General features: G+C 43.0%; 1 protein-coding gene across 1 annotated transcript in view; it reads right to left on the reverse strand.

Moving 5' to 3' along the window:
- The window catches only part of PIWIL1 (piwi like RNA-mediated gene silencing 1), a 240637-nt gene that overhangs the window by 172733 nt on the left and 45668 nt on the right, over window positions 1-22236 (reverse strand). The window contains exons 4-5 of the mRNA XM_075176746.1: window positions 21563-21688; window positions 12692-12903 (exon numbers count right to left, since the gene is read on the reverse strand). Of these exons, the coding sequence (XP_075032847.1) occupies window positions 12692-12903; window positions 21563-21688 (338 nt within the window). The remainder of the gene's footprint in view (window positions 1-12691; window positions 12904-21562; window positions 21689-22236) is intronic.

Here is a 22236-nt window from a genome sequence, read left to right on the forward strand (position 1 = left end):
GAAACTTACCAATCCGCGCGGCGCTAGGACCCTGCAGCCTCCTCTCTCGCGCAGCTGTCACTGACGTCGATATTCAGTGACAGCTGTGGGAGAGAGGAGGCTGCAGGGTCCTAGCGCCGCGCGGATTCTAAGTTTCTGTTTGCTTTCTTTTTTTCTAGGGCTGGCCCACGGCACCCCAGAGACAGCGCCGCGGCACCCCTGGGAGCCGCGGCGCACACTTTGGGAGCCGCCGATCTAGACAAAAACACAGGTAACACACCCATTACCAGACATAAAAGAATCTGGACACAAACACACTGTGGCACTGTGTTGATTATGCCATCACTCCATAAAGTTTCTTACCAGTTTCTCTTTTCCCAGAGAATATGTGTTTCTTTTTATTCTTTTACACTGTCTGTTCTCGTACACCTTGTGGATCTGTCTCTGTCTTACCCTGTGTGACTGTATCTTACTATTACCCTTTTGAATCTGTTTCTATCTTCTCCTTTGTGAGTCTGTGGGCATCTTTCCCTCTCTATTGCTCGTTATTGCTGCTGTACATGTACTTTGTCTAACACCAAGTGCTGAGGTGACTTGGAGAATGATGTTACTGCAATTGCAGAGTTCTATAGGCAGATTAATGGTATAACAAGCCTCAGCTTAACAACTTTGCAAGGCTGTGTTGATTATATCTTTGATTTGCCACTGAGACTAGGGGGTAAATGTATCAAGCTAAGAGTTTTCCAGCGGGTTTGAAAAGTTGAGATGTTGCCTATAGCAACCGATCTGATTCTAGCTGTCATTTTGTAGAATGTACTAATTAAATGATAGCTAGAATCTGATTGGTTTTTCAAACACACTGGAAAACTCTCAGCTTGATACATTTGCCCCTACTTGTTCAGGAGGTTCAAAAAGTTGTTATTTCTTTGTTTCTTCCAACCACCTAGCTCCAGTGGCAGATTAATGGTAAAAGCAATTGTTGCATAGTTTCTAAGAGATACAGTATATATAATAGTATGGAATTTAATATGGATAGTGGTGGACAAATATGAAAGAGAAGAAAAGCAATATTGAAGTAAAAGTTTTAAATTAGTATTCCATACTCTGCTATGATTTTCTTAAATAATTCCACTTTTTAACCAAAGATCTCCGAACACAGCTTTCGTAAATACACAAATGGGTCTTATTAGTATTCCTACAGAGAATTAGAACATTTGACAATCTGCATGCTTCTTAAAATGTACGCAATAGATTTTGTCTTTACTACATTATTAATGTTATACTCATTAAAACTATATTCATCTGATTCAACATGTAATCTCAGTGTGTGTGTGTGTAATATCACAACAGAAAGGGAAGGTAACAAATAGAATGAAACTCCTATTTTTAACCATTAGCATCCGTGTTACAAGTAGCCATCTACAAATTATGACAATTATTTTAAAAAAAAAATGAAAATGGAATGGGTCATACACTATTAACATAGTGCTCCATTAAAAAGATTTAACAAGTGACAAAAAATCCTTTTATTTTGCAAGGGACCTATGATAGTGTAGACAGCACAGGGTTTCCCTAACTCCCAAATAAGTTTTTGAATCCCTCCCCCCCCCCCAAGATAAAATGTAAAAAAAAAAAAAAAAAAAAGGGGGGGGGGGGTGAGAAAAACAATGCTGCACGGCTGCCTGAATCCATTTGTGGCCTAAGCTGCCAGGGATACCGCAAGATAAACACTGTATAACATGTAAAATTAACTACATTTCAACTTGACTAATGTGGTCATCACAGGCCATACTTAGTAACATCAAAAATGGATTGGACACATAATAAACAGAAGTGATAGCAAACAGGAGTCAACATGCTAACATTTCGCAAAGATAGGAAAATAGGCATCATCAGCTACGTCAGTGGTTCCCAAACTGTGTGCCATGGCTCCCTGGAGTGCCTCGGCGATCTCACAGGAGTGCCTAGGCCAGGGCCAGTGGTAAGCAAGGCGGGGGACTACTTGGTAAATATTTTTGCTTAAGGGTGCTTTGAAAAAATTAAGGAGACCCTGAGGGTGCCTTGAACTGAAAAAGTTCGGAATCCACTGAGCTATGTATATAACGTCACTAATTCCGCAGACCTACGGAAACACAGGGAGAAAATACTAACTCCACACAGATAAGGCCATGGAATCAAACTCGGTAATCAAACTCATGACCCCAGTGCTGTGAGGCAGATGTGCTAACCACTAAGCCACCGTGCTTGTAAGCAGAGTTTGAAAACTCCAAAAAGTTACTGCAAAGAATGATATAGCACTGAACAGCAAGAACTGAGAGGGTCTAACTAGGCATAACAACTGAATACCTAAAACATAAACAACAAACAGTCAGATCAAGCAAGAAGACGGAGCGCAAGGGACCATGTCCCCAAAGCTTGCATCCTGGGATGCTAAACTTTGCAACCCGCAAAAATCTGGGGGGAAAATGAGGACAGATGAATACGCAGTGGCCCGGTACAACTAGGAGGCTGAAGAAACCAGTTACGCCTTCCAGGCAGCACCACCTGTCCTGGGTAAGAGAGAATTCAATCCAAGAGTCACCGGTCGAGCTCCTCAACGTAAGGCAAAAAAAATAGTGAATGATATTCAACAACAATAGAGTGCTCGTAAAACGGCCACCCACACCATACAGAATAAATAGGTCATTCGGTCTGACATACTAAAGCCGTACAGCCCACATTGCATCTGAGAGCCTGGAACTAAACCAGAAGGTGAAAAGTACATAAAAAAACGGAGCCTAAGACAAAATTTCAGAAGAACAACCTACAGGGTCAAGGGAAACGAAGAGATCCCCTTTGACACAAATGAACTCTTCTGCGATGCACGGATCTGCCAGAAAGAAAAAACAGAAAACGTGGACAAGACAGAAAGGAAAGTGTGAAAATTGTGACCTAGACACCACGCAATATAAGCATTCATACACGCCAGTAATTATGAGAGGAATGGTTAACACCTAAATCACAGTCTGCACAAACGAGTGGAAGAAACAACTGGCCCGAAGGATCACAGTTTCAGTAGCCACATTGCTAAAGCAGATGACAAAAAGAGTGGTACCAAAGATGACCATGGATTAGAAAAATTGGACAAAATGAGGCAAGCGCATGGTGGACCTACGGCCATCCATATTATGTCAGAGAACTATCTGCAGCCACCAAAAGGCAGCCATCCAATCATTGTAGCTTCTGTAACATCCACAGGAGCATGGGACTCGACAGGAAGAGGTAGGTACACCCGGCGAATCTTGAAATGTATTGCCAAAGCATTCCTACATTTTACTCTGGGGTCTGTACTTTGCACAGCCTTGAGGAAATAAGAAGTGCAGAAACTAAGTCAAGAGATATATTTCTGCCAGATTCCAGAGCTGAACCAGCAAAACCACCACCTCTATGTGAAAGTATCACACTCCCTGAAGGATCCCAATTCAACTATACCTACCTCCCAACTGTCTCCCACTACACTAGTCCGGGAATGAGTGAGGCAGATAACACCTGAACCTGATGTACCGCTCGGGACATTACATACGCCATTCACCTTCATGGCCATGTTGCTGCGAAGTAGATTGGTCCTTATTAATCCCGAGAGCATCTAACCTGAGGTGGTGGACAAATTAATGCTCTCCCTGTGCAGCATTTCAGATCATATCCTAAAAAACTGAATGAAGCAGGCCGGAATGAAAATGTGTTAAAGGCATCCCCTCAAACACCTTGATCCCCAGCAACGGCATCCAAAGGAAAAGACAAGTTCCATATGGCCATTAAAGACATGACCCTGTTCAGAACCACCATATGAATCATTGTGTGAAAATTAATTCAAAGTAACCGCAGAACCAACAAAAGACTGGGGAAGATAGAAAGTCCAGCCCAGTCTCTCTAGAGAGAGGAAATACAGCTAAAATCACCGTCAAAGATGTCCACTGAGTCTGAAAGAACAAGTCGTTCAAAATAGTACAATAATTACACCTTGAAACTGAAGAGACTTACTATGATTTGTGCATGACAGGATGCAAGGAAATCCTAATCTTGCAAAGCCTACAAGCCTAATCGTTACAACTACTTCTGGTTCCATCAAACTTCCGAAGGAACAAATGGGCAGAAATAGTAGGTTGTCTTAGTGTAGTATTGCTGATGGGCAGAAAAAACTCTTGGCCCCTGTGGCTATACTAAAGATTTGTTACAGTTCTCAACCAGAAAAAGTGATACTGGAAATTGTAAAATCTTCGTAGTTTTGATTCTGCAGCCATGAGCCAAGAACATAACTCCAAGGAAGTCCTGGCCACAATTATGAGTGAAGAAAACATGGGGGTTACAGAAACTACATCGAATATGCTCGAGTATTAGCGTCCTGAAAATGTTCAGCAATAGTAACAACAGTTCTAGACTAAATCTCGTAGAGAACCATGGCTAATTTTGCTTACAATATCTGGAAGACCAATGAATATGCAGTACTGTGACCTGATCGTTCTCAACAAAATGCTCACAGCTGCATGTGTAGGCCTAAGCAGAAAATTACACTCTGTACATGTACTTACCCGGAGCGAGGCTGCTCCACAGCAAGGTATTGGAAGAGAGAAGCGGCAATGGCAGAAATTTGCCATTAACAGACTTTTCTGATGGACAGGGGAAAAAAATGTAAATAAACTCTCTCGCCAATTGGAACTTTGTGTAGGGTTAAGGACACAGTGGAAAACAGTACTTCGGTTTCATCCACCTTGTAAAAAGGAGGAAGTTAGAAGTATCTGTAACCTCAGGTGCTGCCTAGTATAGTCAGCTGAGCCCCTAGGACTAACTCTTCCACAGTGTATATTCTGAAAGCATCCACTATACAAAACGGGTCCGTCCCCTCACACTTGTGAACTAACTCCTCATCCTTTGCAGAAGAGAGATCAGAGTTAGAAACAAAGGCCTGCATTGGTTCAGGAATATGGCAATTGAGAGAGCTACGAAAACATTCCACTTGAGAATGCAGCCCTTGCCAGACCATTTGCAGACTCGCCTCTGCCTGGAAAGTCCCACTATTGGTCAGCAATAGCAGGTAAATGTGTTGATTTTTTAGAAGGAAAAGGGTACACCTACCTCTCTGGTCTGAGATATTACCCGACTGAGTTTAGCTAGGGATGTCATCAGTGACTTAGCCTAAGTCTGTTCCTCCATGGCTCAAGATGCAGTCGCAGAAAAGCGCTGATCAGGGCAATCCATCTCACACCCTTCACATCAGGTATCAGGGTCAAACGGTCCAAAATAAAATTGAGAATTACCTATGGCACCAGTATAGTATAGCACAGATTTTCCAGCAGATCCTTTAGTCTTGGAAGTCCCTTCTTCAACCATGCTGCGGGTGAAAAACACACAGCAGAGAAAAAATGATAATGCAAGACCCCACCAATAAAGGATAAAAGGTATAATCTTACAGTGTAATACTGAGACTGTATGACAATACAGACAATCTATATAGTGTCACGCACACTACTCAAGCCTAAGCAAGGTAGGACAGTGTGAAGCAGCAAACAAGTATAGCGTTACAGCTAACTTGTGAGAAAACTATTCTATATGAGGAAGCACAGCAGGTGAAGGGAAAATGGCATCTCCGCTACGGAAGCCTGCCTTACTCACCACTTTATCGCTATGACCGTACAAGCAGTTGTCTCCTAGAAAGGACATCTGCTGCAGCTGCACTTGCCTGTCTTTCCATAAGACAGGTTAGAATTAAATTTGTCACAAACATAATGTTACAGCAACTTTCCAGCAAACCCTTCAGGTTTGCAATTCCCTTTCATAGCCTTAGAAAAATTTTAACACAGAGAAATAGTAGCATGCACCAGACCCCCACTTTCTTATTGATAATAATAGTATATGATAAGGCACTATATTATATATAGCTCCTTATATATATTAACTATATTTTTCAATAGAAAACAATATATAAATTCAACTATGAGGTACGAACACTAAAAGTGCAGCAAATCGTATCACTGTTTGCAGAGAATTAGATCCCAACAGAGAACTGTGCCAACCACACTAGTGTTGCACAGACTTTCCCGTGAATCCTTGAGTCTTTGAAATCCTCTATGTCGTACATAGAAGTTTACTCACCACTATTGATGCACAAGCTGTTCTCTCCAATAAAGGCAATCTGTTGCAGTGGCACTTGCCTGTGTGTCCACAAGATAATCCAGTAGTACATGCGGCACAAGCATAGTGTTTCACACACATTCCAGTGGACCCTGTAGCCTTGAAAGTCCTCTTTGAAAAAAAAACTTTTACTCACAGATTTGGCCGAATGGCTGCATAAACTGGTCTCTCCAATAAAGGAGATCTGCTGCAGCTGTGCTTACCTGTGTGTCCGCAAGATAAAATGTAATACACGGACAGTTTCTGACTAGTGTAATATCATACACCACGATTACAAAAAAAAAAATCATACCATAAGTAAATACAGTGCCTACCACACTGTCTGCAAAAGGTGGTATTAGCACACTTAAATACAGCCTCCTTAAATAACAGCACTAGACTAAAGGGCACAGAATCTGCATAAAATGGAAGCATGATATCTACTTACAGTTTTGGCTGTCATTCAAGCACTTGAACCTCTAGCAACCTTCCATCCTTACAGGAAACGTGTCATGCAATCTTGCCTAAGGCCTAGTTGTACTCTCTCTGAAAGCGATCTGCTCGATTTTAGGGAGAGTTGAAAAACGGCAGACTCCGCTGAGAAAGCCCGCTAACCAACAAGCAGGAGCCTCCTGCTGCATATGTCCCCCTCCACTACAGAGGGAGGGTACTCACCGAGCTAAAGTTACTGCTTCCAGCCGCTAAAGCAGTTTTCTCCTTGAAGGAGATCAGCTTCGGCAGTCATCCCCTAAGTACTGAGAGATGCTGCACATTGCTAGGGTACAGCACTGATCGTTGCCGGAGCTTCGTCGCAGCAGCTATCAAACAAATTTTGTGAGGAGCTGGCAAAGTTCTGGAGAGAGGGAAGCCTAACAGCTACTCTGCATTGATCTTGGACCACAGAATGAAGGTTGGCGACAGCCCCTTCACTCCCTCTGAGGTGTCCTGGGTTGGATACTGTATATACGATGCTGAAAAGTCCGACAACACTTACCCCGACAATGTAGTTTAAAAAGGCTTCTACATTGTACATTGACGCCTCCTTCCATTACCCCCTTAACAGCAGGAATAATAGCGTTGCATTTGTGAAAGTGACGTCATTTACTGCTGCCGGCGTCTTCATTCATCGCAATTGTTGGATGTCTCTTTTTACACCATTCGTGATTGTAAGAGCGTCGGGAAGAACAGGTTTGCCCTCTAGATGTCGAGATAAGTCTTGTCGGACTTTTCACCATCGATATTTCCACCGGGCGTCCCAATCTACCAGAAATTTGGTAAAAACATGAACGATAAAGAACAAGTAAAAAAAAAAAAAAAGACAAGGGCAAGAGCCCTAAGAAAAACACTGTACACCAAAGGGCACTTAATTAAAACTTAAGATGGCTCCCATGGGTGGGGCATAGTAGGAGAGGCGGTTTCCTTCAACAGTTTAAGATTTAAACTGCCCAAGCTCCAAATCCACCTACGAAATTCCATTTGTGCAGTGTCCCCCAATGGCAGGAAAGAGAAAAAGTGAAATGGAAGAGACATACAGGGTGAGAAGAGGTCTCCATGCAGACATGTTACCAAAATCAGAAAACTGTGCGTCCTGCACACACAGTGACATATGTAGACAGTTACTGGTTGATTATAAAATGCTTCACTACTAGTTCTCCACCGGTTGATATACAAGTGACTGAAAGTGAAATATTCTCTCTGAAAAACCATCTCCTTTTTATGGCTTGCCTCTCGATAATACTATTCACACTAATACACCCTCAAACCAATCTCCACTCTAAGCCACATTTATTTGTTTCAAGTGTGTCCTCATCCACTTAGAATGTAAGCTTTCTAATGAGCAGGGTCCTCCATACCATTTGTTTTCATGTCTGCGTTTATTTTCTCTGCCTTGTGTGTCCCTGTTTTATTTATGTCCTGTTTCCCTACTGTGCAGTGCTGTAGAGCACTGTGGCACCTTACAGATCTACAATAATAATATTACATAATAAATGTCTACAGTTGCACTGTCTAAATAAATCCAAGTGAGCCAGCCTTGCAAAAATCAATCCAATGATAAAGATCAATGTAAACTGCTTGTAGGACATAGATATTGACCAGAAACCCAACAAAGACTGCTGATAAATTACGGCGCCCCATTCAAACAGGCTATTGTCCATGATCACTGTCCAAATGATGAGGCCAAATACATTGTAACTGTAATCTAATTCTAAAGTGATGCCCACCAATTTTAAATTTGTCATCTATATGAATTATCAAAAATCTTGACTAATCTGTCCATGTATATCTGTTGACCACATTAACCCCTTTGAAATCAAGATTTTTTTTTCACCCCTGTGCCGAGTCTTTTTTGAGAGTATAGCATAACATTGTATATTTTTAATATATACTAAAGACCTGTGAACGTGTTTTAAAAATAACAAATGCAATACCTTACCGAATAGCTACATTCATCTCAAGTAGACTGTGTCGAAGTCAGCAAATTGGATAAAGTTATTTCAATTAAAATCGAGCGAACTTGGTTGTCTTTGAAAAGATGCGTACGGTACGCTACGATGTAAAAGGGCACGCTACGGCGTGGAAGGGAGTACGCAACTGCAACACGTGGCAACAACAGTATTTAGTCTTTTACATACATTCGCACAAACACGCACACTTGTAAAATAGTACACATTAATGGTAGTTGCAACACATAGTCATTTATGTCGAAATATAGTAGTATTTATATTTAATATTATAAGTTATAGGTATATCAGTAAAACATATGGTACACGTTGAAGGAATCTAGTCATGTGTGGTATCATACTAACCCTCTTCACATTTGCAACTGTTCGGTTCACTCTGCGAAGGAATCGCAGAGAGCATTCGCAAGTTATTAAAGTTAAGGACTATTATGATGAGTAATCTTGGCGGGAAGATCAGAGCTCATCCCCTGGAGAGATGACCCCCTCCTTTGGATTCCTGAGCTTAAACTAGCCTATGATCTGCAACCCCCTGGACCCTCCTGATGCCTGGACCAATAGAAGCAAGCCACACCTTTGCATTGTTTTACTGTATCTCTGTTTGCATATAAGCAGCAGCTCCTCATCCAGAGTTCAGTCACCTAGACCACAGACTTCAGGACTGAATGATTGTTCACTGGATCCAGAGCGCCTGTGATAAGTAACGGCTGTACTTATTATTATTTCGCTAAGATATATCTTCTGCTACTTTTTGAGAACAAATCTTTGTGCGTTGGAAACACATATCGAGATTCGACAATCGTTATTGGGTAGTGACAAAAACGCTCATAACAACTGGTACCCCATCTGTACCAAAGCATCATTCCCACCAAAGGTCCTCACTGATTTCTTCTCAGTTTAATTAAGCTTTTTATTTAATTTATGTTCTTCTATAAATATAACATTTTTGCTACCCCATACGTATTTATTTTATAACTATAAACCATGTATTTGCTAATACAACACTGCCAAGCTAGTAGTTTGAGATTTAAACATTAAGTCAGTATACAATTAGAATTTAGTAGCAATGTAATCCCCGCCGCCTCTTTACCACCTTCAGCTCCCTCCTCTCCCCCCCCCCTCGTCTGTCCCGCCTTCCCTTTCCGCTTCTGCCTTCGCCACTTTCTTCTCTTCCAAAATTGAGGCCATCAGACGGAACATCTCCTCCTCCCCTTCTCCCGCCACCCTCATTGCTTCACCTCCCCCCATCAACCAACTCTGGTGCTCCTTCAGCTCTACAACCGGTGAAGAAGTTCGCTCCCTTATTCTTTCCTCTCCACCCTCTACCTGCCCTCTCGATCCCATCCCCTCTCACCTCCTTCGCTCTCTTTCTCCTACTGCCTGCTCTTACCTAGCACACCTTTTCAACCTATCACTCTCCTCTGGTGTAGTACCCTCCTTTTTTAAACACGCTTTTATTTCTCCTATCCTCAAAAAACCCAATCTTGACCCCACCTCTCTTGCTAATTATCGCCCTCTCTCTCTTCTCCCCTATGCCTCCAAATTACTTGTGCGAATTGTCTGCAGCCGCCTAACCAGGCACCTCACGGACAATTCCCTCCTTGACCCTCTCCAATCTGGCTACCGCCCCCTCCATTCTCCCGAAACTGCCATGGCCAAGGTTACTAATGATCTCCTATCAGCCAAATCCAAGGATCACTTCTCCGTTCTCATACTCCTTGACCTCTCTGCAGCCTTTGACACCGTGGACCACCCCCTCCTGCTGCAAACTCTTCTCTCTCTCGGCCTCTCTGGTTCTGTTCAATGCCTGGTTTGCCTCAATACCTCGCTAATCGCTCATTCTCTGTATCCACGTCTGGTTCTTCCTCCTCCCCCTATCCTCTCCCCGCAGGAGTCCCGCAGGGCTCTGTTCTTGGCCATCTACTCTTTTCGCTCTACACTTCCTCCCTTTGTGCTCTCATCTCCTCCTTCGGTCTTCAGTATCACCTTTATTCTGACGACATTCAACTCTATATCTCCTCTCCTGATTTTTCCTCCACCCTCCTCGCTCGGGTATCCGACTGCCTCTCTGCCATCTCCTCCTGGATGTCCGAGCGCTTTCTCAAAATCAATATCTCTAAAACTGAACTCATTGTTTTTCCTCCGCCCAGACTCCCATCCCACCATGACCTTTCTATTGTCGTCAATAACACCACCATCTCCTCTGTCACCCAACTTCGCTGCCTGGGTGTCACCCTCGACTCCTCTCTCTCTCTTTTGCCCCCCACATTCATTCCCTTGCCCAAGCCTGTCGCTTCCAACTACGCAACATCGCCTGCATCCGTCCTTTTCTCTCTCAGGATGCCGCCAAAGCTATTATCCATGCACTCATCATCTCCCGCCTCTATTATTGTAACCTCCTCCTCACTGGCCTCCCCCACTCCCGTCTCTCCCCCCTCCGCTCTATACACAATGCGGCCGCAAGACTCATCTTCCTCTCACGCCGCTCCTCCTCTGCCTCCCTTCTCTGCCTTGCCTTACACTGGCTCCCCTTCCCCTACAGAATCCTTTTCAAACTCCTCACCACCACTAACAAGGCTCTCTCCAACTCTACTGCCCCTTATATCTCTAACCTCCTCTCCATTCACACTCCTGCCCGCTCCCTGCGCTCGGCCAACGACCGCCGCCTCTCCTCCACTCTTATCACCTCTTCCCAATCCAGAATCCAAGACTTTTCCTGTGCAGCCCCCCTTCTCTGGAACGGCCTTCCTCGTTCCATCCGTCTCTCTCCTACTCTGTGCTCCTTCAAACGTGCACTCAAAATTCACCTCTTCCTCAAAGCCTACCAACCATCTACTTAACCCCCATCTCCTCCCTTTAACTCGTCCTCCCTTCTCTCCTCTTACCTCAACTGGCTCCTCTTGTGCCTGGTCTGTTTACCCTCCCTTAGGATGTAAGCTCGTATGAGCAGGGCCCCCTCCCCTCCTGTCTCCATACCCGTTCTTCCGCTCCGTCTTTACTGCATTTGACTGGCCGGAGTTTCTGAAGTATTGGTACATTTTGTTCATTGTTCTGTATGGTTTCACCCTGTATAGTCTACTGTTAGTACTGTGTGCGGCGCTGCGGATACCTTGTGGCGCCTAACAAATAAATGATAATAATAATAATAATATAATGCCAAAGTTCTATTTGGATATAAACTCACCTTACAAAAGAGGAGTCATATTACTCCACAAAAAGAATAGATAGGGAGATCACTGAACCACATAGAGTACTCAGGGCAAAGAGTTTAATATGAGACCTGTGTAATTCTTTAAAGACAAAACTCTATTAATTCTGCCCTTGTAGAAACACACAGTGCAATCTACAAACAGTCCTCCCGTTACAGGTTTGCATCTAGCACATGGCACAGGAAAATAATATACTGTTTTCACATTCTAGACTAGACAGTATGAGACACCCTGAAACCCCATATTAAACCTCCAGGTAAATAGGGTGCAACATTAAGAGCTGGATAAATCTTCTGATGTGCCTCCTGGTCCTAGCTACTGATTTGACTAACGGGCGAACGATACAGTAGACATAACTCATGGCTGAGATATATCAGGGCATGGAGGAAGCAGAAGGTGAAACCCTGATGAGTGAAAAATACACTCACCCAAAAATAAAATGTAAACTGCACCATCACTAAAGAGTAGTAGTCCCATAAGCCTTTGTATATTAGGGTAGAACTAATAAAAACTAAATGTGGGGTTAAAGGGTGTGTGTCATAGGTTCAGGAGAGGAATTCAGTTGCAGTTCTACCCCTGAGCAGGTAAGAAATAGGGCTCAAATAATTTTTTACTATGGAAAAAATAATTTTGTATTATCTAACATATCCAACTACAGCAATAGAAAAACTAAACTTAAGAACATGACATTGAACGCAATAATCATACAAATATTAGTGTAATGTAGATTCTCTGGTGAAAACAGAAACCATCATATCATCTGCTCTGTAACCCTTTTGATTTTTAGTAGAGAAAGAATTAAAAAGCATCTTACTTGAAATGGCTGCTCTATTTAGAAGCGTATTCAATTAAAATTGGTCCTCAATTGATATATTTTAAATAGACTCAATTTTTTACCTTATTCAGTCTCTTGGGCAAGAATAATATTGTTCCATCAAAAGCATGCGCTTTTCCAATCAATTCATCATGCTGAAAAAGTAAAGCCGACCTTAGGCGTCTGGAATCCATCTGTGGATTGAAGTCAATGTGATACTGGTATAAAGCCCATTGTGGACGTGCAATCAATTTGATATGGTTGGCACATATTTGAATGCTTTTTCCGGAAACACCTAGAAAAGAACATTGAAAGACATTTATATCCAGTCATTCAATGTGATATAGTTACATACTGTAGCTCTTGCAGAGTAATATAAAAGTGTGTATGTATATACAATAGAATATATATATATATATATATATATATATATATATATATATATATATATATATTAGAATATATATATATATATATATATATATATATATAACACATTGATTGATTATCTTGCTACAAAGGCACCTGTCAAGGGGTTGGATAGATTAGGCAGCAAGTAAACAGTCAGTTTTTGAAGTTGATGTGTTCAAATCAGAAACAATGGTAAAGACTAAGGATGTCGGCCACTTTAACTACGGCCTAATTGTGACAACCAAGTCAAAACATCTTCAAAACGGCAGGTCTTCTGGTATGTTCCCGGAATGCAGTGGTCTGCACCTTATAAAAGTCATCCAAGGACAAACGACTGGTAAACCAACAACATGGTCATGGGCGCCAAGGAGCACTGCTGCACATGGAAAGTGAAGGCTAGTAGCCCGTCTGATTCAATCCCACAGAAGAGCTACTGTAGCACAAATTGCTGAAAAAGTTAAAGCTGACTATGATAGAAAGGTGTCAGAAAACAAAGTGCATTGCAGCTTGCTGTGTATGGGGCTGCATAGATAAGGACTGGTCAGATTGCCCATGCTGACCCATGCCCACAACCGAAAGCACCTACAATGGAAACGTGAGCTCCATAACTGGAACATGGAGCAATCTTAAAAGATGGCCTGGTCCAATGAATCACATTTTTTTTTACACCATGTGGATGGCCCAGTGCATGTGCGTCGTTTACCTGGGGAATAGATGGCACCAGGATGCGCTATGGGAAGAAGGCAAGCCGGCAGAGGCAGTGTGATACTCTGCGCAATGTTCTGTTGGAAAACCTTGGGTCCTAGTATTCATATCGTTGTTACTTACCACCTACCTAAACATTGTTGCAGATCAAGTACACCCCTTCATGGCAACAGTATTCCCTGATGGCAATGACTTCTTTCAGCAGGCTAATGCGCAATGTCACACTACGAATATTGTTCAGGAATGGTTTGAGAAACATTACTAAGGGCCTGAGTCATTAAAGAGAGCAAAGCAGTGGCGTGGCCTGGTCGAGCATGGAGTAGGACGTGTGCGCTTGTGCTCCCCAGCCTAAATATCCATTTAGCCATCCTGCTGCTTTGTAAAATTATTCTATTTGTGGAGGTTCTGTGGTGGACCGGTCCCTGCTTCTTCCGATCAAGACCGCGATAGTGCTGGTGGATCGGGGTGCTCTGTTACCTGCATTTGTCTCTGGAGCTGGGTCGGCTTCGGCGGTGATGGAGGTGCTGCGGTCCCTGCAACTGGCACAGCCGTGCAATGTTAAAGTGGAACGGGGATCTATTTATCTGTTCGCCTTTTCTCCCCCACGTGGGAAGCATCAGGGAGTTGGTTGATGGCTAGTGACACAGAGGACAGTGAGAGCAGGGATATCCGAATCTTCCCGCCACTGGATGAGCCGCGCCGCCATCTTGTGAGGTGCCTGCAGAAGACGGGACAGTATACAGAGATCTGGGGATGGATGTGAGGCGCTGGGTGTTGGGCTGTTCATTCTGCTACTGCTTTGCTGTGGATCTGGCGAGATCAAAAGTCTTTTGTGGCATTATTGTTGTACACAGGGGCAGCTCTCCTGGCTTCATTGTCTAATTCGATCTTTGGAATCTATTGGATGACTCTTTCTCTCTGAATTCCCCCTATGAGGGTGCCGTCTTTATAACACAAGTTTCCCTTGCCCTCTCACTGCATTAGCTATATTCTAGTGTGACCTGTGATTACTGGCTTCGAGTTCATCTGGGGTCTGGATGCCCTTTCTGTAAGTTTCATCTGTGTCAAGAATCACCTGTATACCACCTTTTGATAAAAGAAAGGAAAAAAGAAGGAGAAAAGGAAGAAAAAATAGAAGAAAAAAAAAAAAGAGAGAGAGGAAAAAATTATTGATATCTATATATAGAGGTGTTGCCATGGGTGAACACTCTGCAACTTCTACTGCAGCTAGTAGATTGGAGAAATATGCACGCTCCAGTTCATCTAAACCTCGGGAGAGACTCCTGTGCTGGAGCCACAAACATCTGTCTTCCAGGGATTCAACATTGCCGGCGGATGCTGGTGTTACCCTGCAGGAGGTCTTGAAAGCTATTGCTGCCTCTGAAAAGACGTAACAGACAAGATTGGAGAGAAACAGGCTGGCCTGTCGTTGATGAGGCAGGAATTTCAGAAGATCTGGGAGTGGGTCGCGGAGACTGAGGCGCGTATATCCATTCTTGAGGGCAGCACAACTCCTCTACCTCATAGGATCGCTGGTCTGGAGGCTCAGATGGTGTCGGTTAAACAAAAGATTTCAGACATGGAGGGCCGCCTCAGACGCAGTAATATCCGAATGGTGGGTCTTCCTGAGAGGGCAGAGGGAGATGCTCCTGAATCCTTCCTGGAGAACTGGATGGTCCAGACGTTTGGCAGAGGAGTTCACTGCTCAGTTTTCTGTGGAGAGGGCACATTGTATTCCTACTCAGAGGCCGCCTCCTGGTGCACCGCCGCATACATTCATCTCCAAAGTGCTTCGTTATAAAGATCGGGATGCGATTCTTCGTTTGGCTAGGCTCAAGGGTTCCTTAATGTATCAAAACCAATGAGTGGCGGGCGATGTTTCTGGATTTTTCGGTGTATGTACAGAAAAGTAGAGCTCGGTTCATACAGGTGAAGCGGCGCTTTCGTGAGATGCAGCTACCATATGCTATGCTTTTCTCGGCCAGACTGCGTATGATTGCTGATGGATCTACCCTTTTCTTTGAATCGCCGAATAAGGCAACTTCCTGGCTGGATAGAAGAGCACCTAGAGGCCCTTGCCCAGACTGATAATACTCCTGGTGATGTACTGGCTTCTTGCAATGAACTGTTTTCAATGTGTTCCTTTTCTGGGTTTATATACCGGTGTGTGAATTTTACAGTCACAATGTTTAAGATGGCTCTCTAGTATATAGAATACTCTGTTTATGATTCCATAAGTTGTTTTTCCCATTAGTTTTTGTCATCTAAGTGATTAGACACTATTTTGCTATTCAAGAGTAGGGTGTTTTTTTTTGTGTTTTGTTTTTTTAAAAAAAAGTGGAAGGGGGAGAAAGAAGAAGGGGAAGGAAACCATATGTCTAATATTCCCTGATATGTTGTATTTACTGACCGGATGGTTGTGGGGAACTGGAGGAGTAGCAGTGTGGATATATTGGCTGGGGACCCCCTTGATTAAAGGGCCTTGGTCTCCACTCCTCCGATAGAGGTATATATTAGCGTTTCCATACATACATAGGGATTGCTGTATAGGTTGTTTGAAGGGATGGATTATAGTTGTAGTGGGTTTCAGGTATATCTAAGTTGGGGGTGGATATACAGGGAGGTGGCTGGTTGGAATAGGGTAGGTTGATTTAGGGTTACAATTGTTCAATGCAGTATTATGTTGTTTTTGTATGCAAGTACTGTCAAATATCAAAATACATGGATTCTATGTATATTACTGTGGCTGTCTAGTGGCTGGGTGTCCGTCTGGGCTTGGAGGGATGGGTATTATGCTGTGTTATTCTATATGTATTCCCTAGTGTTATGGCAAATGGGAAGCCGAGTTCTGTAAAGTTTGTGACCTGGAATGTTCGTGGCCTTAACGACAAAATTAAAAGGTCTCTGGTTATGTCCCAACTAAAGAAATATCATGCAGATGTTATATGCCTTACTGAGACTCATTTAGAGGGTTGTAGACTCCTGGCCCTTAAGAAACCATGGGTTGGATGGGCTTACCATGCTACTCACAACAGTCAGTCCAGGGAGGTATCTCTCCTTATACATTAAAAGAGTTAATTTTGTTCTGGAGGCGGTGGAACCTGACCCATTGGGTAGATTTGTTTTTTTGAGGGGCATTTTTGACTCTACTTCTATAAATCTGATGGCTGTGTATATCCCGCCCCCTTACAACAATGAGGTTTTGAGGTAAGGTAGTGAATTTATCTCTTTGTCCCCAGATACTCCTGTGATTTGCTGTGGTGATTTGCTGTGGTGATTTTAATGCTGTGCTAGATCCTGTTATTGATAGGTGGAAGGAGTCAGTGATTCCTCGCATGTTAGGATATCAAAATTTGCTGGTATGACAGGTGAAATGGATCTGGTGGATGTGTGGCGTCTGAAGCACCCAGTAGAAGTTTGTTTCTCCTGTTTTTCTACCTCTTATTATGCATTTTCTATAATTGATTTGGGACTCATCTCTGAGAGATTAATGCAGGCTGCTGTGGTTGATACATATTTACCTAGGGGGATCTCGGATCATTCCTTTTTATTATTAATTTTGAATTTTAGCGCTCCCCGGCTGCCCCGCCTCTTGTTTGGGATACCTTTAAGGCCTTTTTGAGGGGATCCTTGATTGCTAGTATTAACTCTTTTTAACGGAGTCCAGATTACAGGGGGGACAGACTGGAGAAAGAGGCCTTGCTGTTGGAGGTGTATCTTTCTTCTCATATGGCAACTGACAGGCAGGCCTGGCTGGTGATGCAGCGGGAATAGGCAGATTACCTCTTAGATAAATCTAGACGTAAATTGCTGTTTGCTAGATACACTCAATATTTTGAAGCAGACAAGTGTGGTAGATTTATGGCATACTTGGCCAGATCTGAGAGAGCGATGACTGTGGTGGCAGGGATTACGGATATTTTGGGTGTTGTACATACTGTGACTGAGGAGATTAATGAGGTTTTATATGCTTACTTTAAGAATGCGTATGCATCTAGGGCTGAATACTCTGATTCTGACCTGGACTCATACCTGGCGACTGTTTCTTTGCCTGAATTAAGTGCGGCTGGTAAGGAGAGTTTGGACTTACTGATCACTGATGAGGAGATTGTCGCAGCAATCTCTTCCTTTCCAAATGGTAGGGCTACGGGTGTGAATGGGATTCCTATTGAACTATATAAAAAAAAATATGGAGTTCTTTGCTCCACATTTACGAGAAATATTTACGAGCCTTACAGAGTTATATGTCCCCGTCTTTGTCGGAGGCTCTTATAGACCTTATTACAAAAATGGGGAAAGACCCCCTACTTCTGGACTCAGAGCCACAGAGCCATTTCCTTATTGACAACGGATATTAAAATACTGGCGAAAATTTTGGCGCTGTGTCTGAATCACGTAATTTTCGAGATTGTGCATCCTGACCAGACTGGTTTTACGCCGGAAAAATAAACGGCTATAAATTTGCGCAGACTTTGTCAATTGCAGTTACCCCACTCGGCGGAGGAGGAGGTAGTAGTGGTGTCGTTAGATGCTGCTAAGGCCTTTGACTCAGTGGAGTGGAGGTATTGATGGGCGGTATTATTGAAATTCGGTTTTGGGCCGGGTTTTATCCAGTGGGTGCGATTGTTGTATTCTTGCCCCACAGCTAGTCTGTATAAATGGTTTTGTGTCCCGTCAGTTTACACTGGGCAGAGGCACGAGACAGGGTTGCCCTCTGTCTCCCGCCCTCTTTGCACTGGCCATAGAGCCACTGGTCTGTGCTGCCAGGGCGCAATCAGATATTAGTGGGTTGACGGTGGGTTGCAGGACGGACACGATTGCCCTTTACGCAGACGATGTGCTGCTTTTTTTTGTCTTATCCGAGCAAATCCATGCCTGCATAGCTTAGGGTGGTAACGGTTTTTGTTTTTTATACAGGACTTTTGATCAACTGGGACAAGTCTAGTGCGACTCCGGTAGGGGGACTTTGCCAGACGGGCCGAGTCTTGCAGACTCCTCTGACATGGACTCCTACTTTTAAATATCTGGGTATTTGGATCTCTAATGACGCGAGTCAATATATTCAGTGCAATCTTAAACCCCAGATTGAGCATCTTAAAGGCAGGGTTCAGGCGTGGAACAGTTGATATTGACGGTCACGTGAAGAATTAACTTAGTTATTATTATTATCGTTTATTTGTTAGGCGCCACAAGGTTTCCGCAGCGCCGTACATGATCCTTCAGCCAAAATTTTGTTTCTGTTGCAGCAGTCGTCAATTTATATTCCAGAGTGTATTCCGCTCTATTGATCGTCGTATATCCTCATTGGTGTGGGCGGACAGGAGAGCTTGTGTCAAACTGGCTAGTTTGTGTCATTCCCGGCGGTCGGGGGGTCTGGCTCTGCCGAATTTGCGGCTTTATTATTTTGCCTCCCAGTTGGCGCATATTAATGTATGGCTACGATCTCGGTTGGGTTCGGATCTCCATGACCTTCTGGTTTCTATGACAGGGTCTAGGCATGTGTGGGAGCAGTTCCTCTTGGCTGGCAGGAAGTCTTGGGGTGATCCCCACCTGGTGACTCAGGCCTTGAGGGTGTGGAGAATCTTACTTCAAACTGTGAATGAGACATCTTATGACCAGTGCACTCCACTTTGGAATAATCTGGACTTTGGTGAACTTATGAAGATGGCAGGGGCTGGGGCCTGGCGTTCCTGTAATGTTATGTATATTGAACAATTGTATGTGGATGGAATATTATGCTCTTTTGAACAGTTACGGGGAACATACGAGTTGCCTAGGAGTCATTTCTTCAGATATTTGCAATTGAGACATGCTTTGGCAGATCCTCTTAGGGTGCAATTGTCGAGATTGGGCTTGAGGCACAAAGTTTCGTCCATACATTCAATCCTGTTGGGAGGAGCTGGTGTGGGTGATCTGCCGGAGCTGCGATGCTTATGGGAACTTGATTTGGGGTAAATTAATGATAAAGCCTGGGAAACCATTTTGAGCAGTCTGTGTCAGGTCACTGCCTCTGCTACATCCCGTCAGGTCCAGTTTTTTGGTTTTTTTTATATAGAGCATATTTGACTCCCATTCGGCTTTCCAAATTTAGTGGGGGTAAATTGGTTCTATGTCCTAAGTGTGGGAGTGTGAGGGGGGACTTTTGGCACATGCTTTGGAATTGCCCATTGGTGTCGTCTTTCTGGAAGGAGGTGGGTGACTGTATAAAACGACTGGAGGTGGGAGTGTATACCATTACACCAAGATTGTGCGTATTCGGTTTGGGTCTGGCCAGGGATACTCTTAAATGAATTAGGCTGCTTGTTACCACTCTGCTTATGTTGGTAACGGAGGTCATTGCGAGGAAGTGGATGGCCCCTGAGGGTCCGGCCTTGAAGGACTGGGTAGATTTGGTTAATGACACAGTTGGACACGAGAGATTCATGTACACCAGCAAAAATTTGCTTGAAAAATATGAGAAGATCTGGTATAGATGGAGAATATATACCTATATTACAGAGGGTTTATGGGAGGTGGATCTCTCTTGAATAAGTTACGTCCAGGACGGACGCCCAGCCACTGATATAATTGACACTGTTTTTTAATACTGTTACTATTAACGCTGTTAATGATTCTTTTAATTGATATCTCATTGCATGCCAAATGTGGATGGATTGTGTGAGATTCAGGTTTTGCATGTTAGCTACAGTTATATTCTGATATTCTTTAAATATGCCTAAAGTTTCATCTTAACTTGTGTACAATGGCTGATGTATGAGATATATTGGTAATATCTGCTTGAACGTATGATACTGCTTTTACCCCTGCGTGGGTTTAGTTTTGTGGTTGTAAGCCGACTGTGTTGGGTTTGTTTGTTTTTCTTTACAGAAAAGTGAAAATTGCAATAAAAAAAAATTCTGATTAAAAAAAAGTTTTTAGGTTTGCTCCTATACAAACCATGTTACAATGCAAGGTAAATGCGTGCAAAGTAGTTTATTATTTTGCAGACATCAGTTAAATACTGGGTGTTATTTCATGTAGCATACAATTACTTGCCAGCTTTATTTTTACAATTAAATTTGAAGCTGAAATTTAAAGTTGATTAAATTTAAAGGACATGCCCTATCCCAAATATAAATCTGTCCCCACATTTTAAATTTACCTCCCCTCCAATGTAAGATGGTTTTGCCCAGGTGCAAAATTACTCCTTTTTTATGGTTTGCTCTCCTTAATGATTCAGGCCCTAAGAATTCAAGGTGTTGACTGTACCTCCAAATTCCCCAGATGTCAATCATTATTATCAGTTATTTATACTAATTCCGCAGTGCTGCACAGAACTCACTCACATCAGTCCCTGCCCCATTGGAGCTTACAGTCTAAATTCCCTAACATACTCACACAGAGACTAGGGTCGATTTAATAGCAGCCAAATAACCTACTAGTATGTTTTTTGGAGTGTGGGAGGAAACCAGAGCACCTGGAGGAAACCCACACAAACAAGGGAAGAGCATACAAACTCCACACAGCTAAGACCATGGTCGGGAATTGAACTCATGACCCCAGTGCTGTGAGACAGAAGTGTTAACTACTAAGCTACCGTGCTGCCCAATCTGATTAAGCATCAGTTTGATGTGCTGGAAAAACAAGTCCGAGTCACGAAGGTTAACGTCTTGTTGCCAGATACCACAGGACACCTTCAGAGGTCTTGTGGAGTCCATGCCTTAACTGGTCAGAGATGTTTTGGCATCGTGAGGGGGACCTACACAATATAAGCTAGGTGGTTTTAATGTTGTGGCTGATTAGTGCATATATTTCTATATCAAAAACTCAATTTATTAAATATTGCAATAAGGTTTTACCTGTTTTAGATACTTTGACATGCTCTAGCGCCTGCCGTGTAAATACACCAAGATCATGGAAATCACGTCTACGTCCACCACGTTCTCCGATAGAAATGTCCTGAAATCCAGCTGAGATCGCCAAATCTAGAATTTGATAAATAATTAGCTACAAATTAATTTGCAGATGAAGGAGGTTATGATATCTACGTGACATCGACACAAAATATATTTATTCATACAGTGAACCCAACACATTTTTTACTGTGGAGCAAAAATAAAAAGTTAAAAGTTTTAATACTAAAATTATTAATAATAAAATAAAAAGTTTTTAAAGGAATTTTTATCCAAAGGGAACCTTAATGCAGTCAAAACATGATATTTTGCAGTGCCATAGTGTGGTCAAATTTACACCATTTTGCATTCTGCCTCAGACGAGGTTGCACACTATAAGGTTCATGTAGAGTTGGATGTACACCTGTTTTTCCTTGCGTAAAACACGCGCTGCACATGTGAACAAATCTGTATACACTTTGGAGAAGATGACAGCAATGTGGCATGGGGACATCACCCTGTGCACCTTGCCGGCAATTACGGTAGGAACAGACGCTCATTTTCCCTCGCACCGCAAAGGGAGCAGCGATTTCTGTCAAATCTCCGCCGCGAGGTGTCTGTGGACGTTTCGGAGACACCTT

This window comes from Mixophyes fleayi, chromosome 1 (genome assembly GCF_038048845.1).
Source record: "Mixophyes fleayi isolate aMixFle1 chromosome 1, aMixFle1.hap1, whole genome shotgun sequence".
NCBI classification, from domain to species: Eukaryota; Metazoa; Chordata; class Amphibia; order Anura; family Limnodynastidae; genus Mixophyes; species Mixophyes fleayi.